The sequence below is a fragment of the Mustelus asterias genome, chromosome 8, assembly GCF_964213995.1.
Source record: "Mustelus asterias chromosome 8, sMusAst1.hap1.1, whole genome shotgun sequence".
NCBI lineage: Eukaryota > Metazoa > Chordata > Chondrichthyes > Carcharhiniformes > Triakidae > Mustelus > Mustelus asterias.
The window spans coordinates 1,694,976-1,701,246 of record NC_135808.1 but is presented as its reverse complement, the minus strand read 5'-3'; the positions used below and the strand labels follow the sequence as shown (position 1 = coordinate 1,701,246).

The 6,271-nt window shown below is 45.4% G+C and overlaps 1 protein-coding gene across 1 annotated transcript in view; it reads left to right on the top strand.

Annotated features, from left to right (window-relative positions):
- Positions 1-5,645: 5,645 nt before the first annotated feature.
- The window catches only part of LOC144497615 (uncharacterized), a 37,691-nt gene continuing 37,065 nt past the window's right edge, over positions 5,646-6,271 (top strand). Inside the window, exon 1 of the mRNA XM_078219056.1 lies at positions 5,646-6,089. Coding sequence (XP_078075182.1) covers positions 5,715-6,089 — 375 coding nt within the window. The 5' untranslated portion in view covers positions 5,646-5,714. The remainder of the gene's footprint in view (positions 6,090-6,271) is intronic.

Below are 6,271 nucleotides of genomic sequence, written 5' to 3'. Positions count from 1 at the left end.
AATTGCCCCTTAGAGTCCTGGGATGCGTAGGTTAGAGGGATTAACGGGTAAAATATGTGGGGGTAGGGCCTGGGTGGGATTGTGGTCGGTGCAGACTCGATGGGCCGAATGGCCTCCTTCTGCACTGTAGGGATTCTATGAAAACCAAGTTAGTCACCGTGAGCAAACATCAAAACAACAAAGTTTTGATCAAGGAGAAAAAGTTTTAGTGAGAAATTACCCTTCAAGTGAGAAGTGGATACCTGCCACTGTGCTTGCAAAGGCAGGGCAAGTTTCTTATATGAAATAAACTGATGATGAAAAAGCTTGGTGGAGACACACAGATCAAATCCTCTCTTCAGAAGGAGAATTCTTAGAGTTGGTATCTGAAAGTCCAACATCTGACACTCGATGTTTGGAACTCCCTGAACCTATGATCACAATTGAGCTGAATTCAGATTCTACACCAGTTGGACCAACAGTATCTGTAGAAGCTGAAGAAGAACCAATTTTATCAGCTGATGTGCCTGAACCGAGTGGTGAACAGAATACCGAGAGCATGAAAGGAAAGACTCCCGAATGATGGATTCTGCCAAAACCTGAAAGACTCTCGTACTGATTGTTTGTTTATATAAAACTGTATGTAATGATACTTGGTAAAATAATTATTGTTCATAGTGAGTAAGAGTTAAAGTTAATGTCAGTTGTACTATTGGAGTAAAAGGGGAGGGATGTGATGCATTGTAAACCAATGCATCTGGTGACATCATCAAAGGCACAAGAGAAATTTTCCCTCTCTTCTATCTCAGCCTGTGATGAAACAACACCGATCTCAATAAACTCTGACTGGTTGGTTAAGTGACCCATGGTGTGGCGACCTATTCTCTTGCACTTTCCTGTAAGGCAGCCAAAACATAACTTTGGATGGTTCTGCCAGTTTTACAGTTATATTTCAATCATTTTGTCAAATGGTTCCCAGGGCAGCACAGGGGAAGTTAGCGCTTCTGGACAATAGCCGCATAACCCATTATCTGGAAATTCCCAGCGCATCAAATCCAATGCTGAGAAGCCAGGAAGTTATGGGTCACTATAATTGCTCCAGACTGTTTCAAGTTTATTAATGTCACAAGTAGGTTTACATTAACACTGCAATGAAGTTACTGTGAAAATCCCCTAATCACCAAGCAAAAACTGAAACGGGAGAATCCGTCAAAGAAAGTCGTGCAATTTTGGTCTGAGGAATCGGATGATCTCCTATGGGACTGCTTAGAGTCAGTAGACTGGTCAGTATTTAAAAACTCTGTGGCCAGCCTGAAAAAGTACGTCACGACAGTAAATGACTTCATTAGTAAGTGTGTAGAAGACTGTGTGCCAAAGAAGCAAATCCGTGTGTTTCCCATCCGGAAACCATGAATGAACAGGGATATCCACTGCCTGCTGAAGTCTAGGTCTGAGATGTTCAGAAAACGACTTCAGGAAGCGTAAAGGAGAACATGCCCCTATCTGCATCAATGGGGATGAAGTAGAAAGGGTTGAGAGCTTCAAGTTTTTAGGTGTCCAGATCACCAACAAACTGTCCTGGTTCCCACCCATGCCGACACGATCGTTAAGAAAGCCCACCAATGCCTCTACTTTCTCAGAAGACTAAGGAAATTTGGCATGTCAGCTACGACTCTCACCAACCTTTACAGACTCTCGGAAGGTAGGAGGTCTCCATGTAACCGGTTCAGCTTCACTGAGGTAGGATTTGCTTCAGAAGTTCAGGATCTTCTCCATGCACTGGTAAGGATGCAGCAAATGTGTGGGTTGGAAAGGAGGGCCGAAGACTGGGTAAAGCTGGGACGGGGCTGATGGAGGTGTTGAGGATGGCATTAAAGCTGGGGGAGGGTGAAGGAATAGGGGGGAAGCTGAGAGGTCGGGGGGAAGGAGTGACGGGAGGAAGGAGTATTGTGTTTCTCCAGATGCAAAGTCACGTTTCCAGACTTTGGGGCACGGGAATTCAAATTCCGGTTTTCTGGCTGGCATGGGCACTGAGTGCCAATTTGGGGGAATTGTTCCGAAGTGTTTAGAGAGCAGGCAGCTCGAAGTGTGAGCAGTGGAGCCTTTGTCAAAACACCAGCAGATTTTGCTGTTTGTTGGTGTTGTTTGATTCGCCGTCATTCTCCAGGAATATCCACCTCCAGGAAGTTCTGCTCCTCTCTTTGACGTGACCTCCCTTTGTCTCTGTTCCCTGCTCACCTTCCATTGCCACCTCTGACCCCTCTTGTGTTTGATTGGGTTTGTGTCCATCAATCTCAGATCCAGCAGATTGAATAGGAACTTTCAAAAGAACATTGGATCAATACCCGAGAAGGAACAGGGGAGTGAAATTATTGGACAGCTCTTTCAAAGAGCTAGAACAGATACAGTGGGCTGAATGGCCTCTTTCTGTGCTGTATGATTCTCTAATTCTATAAATAGAATGGGGAGGCCTGCGGAACAGTAATTAATTGGACAGTAGAGCACTGAGTGAGAATTAAAATTTCCAATCAGATTAGGGTCAGTTTAGTGATGTGGATCAGAGCTCCAAACCACTGGTGACTTTATTCCCACTCTTCCTCCCAGTAGAATAGCACGGTCTTTGTAATGTGTGCGCAATGAGTTAAGGAGGTGACTCAAGGCACAGATTGGTTGTCCGTACCTGGCATCTGAGTCATTGGGTTTCATCATTTGACTGATCAGCTTCTTCTCTGCTGCCATCAGATGTTTGAATGGATCGACCTTATATTAAGCTGATCTTTCTCTACACCCTAGCTATGACTGTAACATTATATTCTTCACTCTTTCCTTTCCTTCTCCCCTATATACTCTGAATGGGATGTTTTGTCTGTATTGCATGTAAGAAACAATACTTTTCACTGTGTCCCAATACATGTGACAACAATAAATTTAAAAGTTGATATAAAATAGGAGGAGGCCATTCGGCCCTTCGAGCCTGCTCCACCATTCATTTCAATCATGGCTGACCATCGAATTCAATATCATGATTCCCCCCTCCCCCCAGATCTCTTGATCCTTTTAGCTCCAGGAGCGACATCTCTTGCTTCATGAATCCATCAAAGGTGCCAAAAGAGAGTGCCGGACCAAGCTAGAGTTCCAGGCTAGCCACACGGACTCACGGCGACTATGGCAAGGGCTGCAGGACATAACAGGCTACAAAATGGAGGCATGTAAAATCGCCGGCTCCAATGCACCCCTTCCCGATGAGCTTGGCACATTGTATGCCCGTTTTGAGTAAGAGGTCAGCGAGAGCATGTCCTCCACCTCAGAAGCCTCAGATGAACCCGCATCCGACGTCAGAGCAGCCTTCTCGAAGGTCAACCCATGGAAAGTGACTGCCCCGGATGGGGTACCCAGACGAGCACTCAGATCCTGCGCGGACCAGCTGGCAGGGGTATTCGCAGGCATCTTCAACCTCTCTTTACACCAATCTGAAGCTCCTCTCTGCTTCAAGAAGACGCCCATCATCCCTGTACCAAAGAAAACCCAGGCAGCTTACTGACTATCGTCCTGTGGCTCTGACATCATAGAATCATAGAAATCATAGAAACCCTACAGTGCAGAAGGAGGCCATTCGGCCCATCGAGTCTGCACCGACCACAATCCCACCCAGGCCCTACCCCCACATATTTACCCGCTAATCCCTCTAACCTACACATTTCAGGGGCAATTTTAACCTGGCCAATCAACCTAACCCGCACATCTTTGGACATCCATCATGAAGTGTTGGGAAAGTTTAGTCATGGCATGAATCAATTCAGATTGCCTGGATCCACTAGAGTTCACCTTCCGCTGTAACAGCGACGCCATCTCCCTGGCCCTGCACTCAACTCCGGAACGCCTAGATAACAAAGACACCTATGTCAAATCCTATTTATTGACTGCAGCTCAGCCTTCAACACATTATTCCGACAAAACTCATCTCCAAACTCCGTGGCCTGGGACTCGGTTTCTCCCTCTGTGACTGGATCCTGAACTTCTGAACCCATAGACCGCAATCAGTAAGGATAGGAAAGAACACTGCCTCCATGACCATCCTCAACACCGATGCCCAACAAAGCTGTGTCCTCAAGCTCAGGACAGCTCGGCAGGGGTTCCTCATGATAGTGTCCTCGGCCAAACCATCTTCAGCTGCTTCACCATCGCTGCGCTGATAGTTACTGCACAGTGCTCAGTTTCATTTGTAACCCCATAGATACTGAAACAGTCTGTGTCCGTATGCAGCAAGGCCTGGGCTGATGGGAGCAAATAACTTCCGTACAAGTTCCAGGCAATGATCATCTCCAACACAAGAGAATCTAACTGATGCGCTATCAATAAGGCGAAAGACTACCGATATGCCAATACAAGTGTAGGCTTTTATTCACAACAGAATCAGGAGCAGATCCCAACAAATAACTGACCTGGACTGAACAAGGGGGAGGAGACAGCCACCTTTATACTAGGTGCCGAGGGGAGGAACCAAACTGGAAGGGGATGTGTCCAGGTATGACGAGCACACACAACGGTGGTCCATATAGGACAAAGGCACAACTGAGGTCCACCACACTAACCATCCCCTCTTGTCTTTCAATCACAGTACAATCACTGAAACTTCCACTGTCAATATCTTGGAGGTTACTTTTGACCAGAAACTGAACTGGCCCAGCAGTGGTGACAGGATAAGATCAGAGACTGGCAATTCACCAAGGCACATTTGACACCATGAGGACAGCAAATATCTCAGTTCCTGGACATCACTGCAGGAGTTCTTCAGGATAGTGGCCTAGACAGCGATGTGTACTGTCGACAAGATGCACGGCAGGAACTCACCAATTCCAAACTCACCATCATTACAATCTTGAAGGTAAAAAGTACCAGTTGACCCCCCCGCCCTAACCCCCCCTTTGATGGGGAGAGCTCACTGGTGATGATTTAACCTGACAATCACCACAACTTAAGGGGCAAGGATGAGAAGGCGGGCCTTCAGAAATAACCTCAACGGGTATGGGAATTGAACCCGTGCTGTTGGCATTACCCTGCACCTCGAACCAGCCGTCCAGCCAACTGAGCTAACTGACCTCCAATTATCTTGGCCTTATCCCCGATAAGAGCAGCAGATACCTGTTAAAACCACCACCTGGAAGTTCCTCAAGGTTTCCTGCAATTCCTTTAGAATTTATATCTTATATTTAATATTGTCTCTCCATGCTCTTCCTACATCCTGTAGGAACCTTCCACTCAATTCTTAGAGTCCATTTTTGAGCCTTCTGTAACCACATACCTTGAAAGTGACTCATTGTATTATAAACCTTTGATCTTTTGCTCCATCGTAAAAGGAATTCATTGTCTTATTGACACAGCAATAATTTACACTCTTTCCTGCTCTGATCAAAAGTCTGTGAGAAGTTTAAATTAATTCTGTCCAGATTAGCTGGTCTGTCTTTGTTCTCTATTAGAATAGAATAAAAATATATCTACATTTTTACAGGAACAGAGACAGAGTGAGGCCTGTCAGGGTGGCAGAATCCCTGAATAATATTAGTGAACAAATCTTGTTTACCTTCAGTCTATTTATATTGCTCATTTTCCCCACCCCTTTCTGGGTGTGGTTTATAATGCTGCTGTGGGAATCAGGAAATGAAACTGAAAGTATTTCACTGAATGCTGATCACCATTTTACTCAGAGCACAGAACAAGGTGATCAGTCTGTCGAGATGGAAGATGAACTTTGTTGTTCTGTTTGTCATGATCTGTATAAAGATCCTGTTTTAATTGACTGTGATCACAGCTTCTGTCGATCCTGTATAACCCAGTACTGGGAGAATGCTGTCACTGCCTCCTGTCCCATCTGTAGAAAGGAGACTTCCTCCAGGGATCTGAGACCCAACCGCATGCTCGCCAACATCGTGGAACTGTTTGTGAAGATTGATAAAGGTGACAAAATGCAGCAGGAATGCAGCCGTCACCAGGAGAAGCTGAAATTATTTTGTAAAACTGACAATCAGCCCATCTGTGTCATTTGTCAGACTTCAAAAAATCATCAAAACCACGAGATGCTGCCAGTGGAAGAAGCTGCTGAAGAGTTTAAGGTGAGGAGATCCTGTGTAAAATAAAACACAGAAACAGATAACAGAATCCTCAACAGGGAACAGTCATAGATTTGGGTTTGAGTGTCTCTCAGTATTTATTATTTAATTACTCAGTCTTTAGATGAACTGCCATGTGTGTCACTGCTTCAGAAAGCAGGGACAGAGGGTGAAGGAGTTTCACT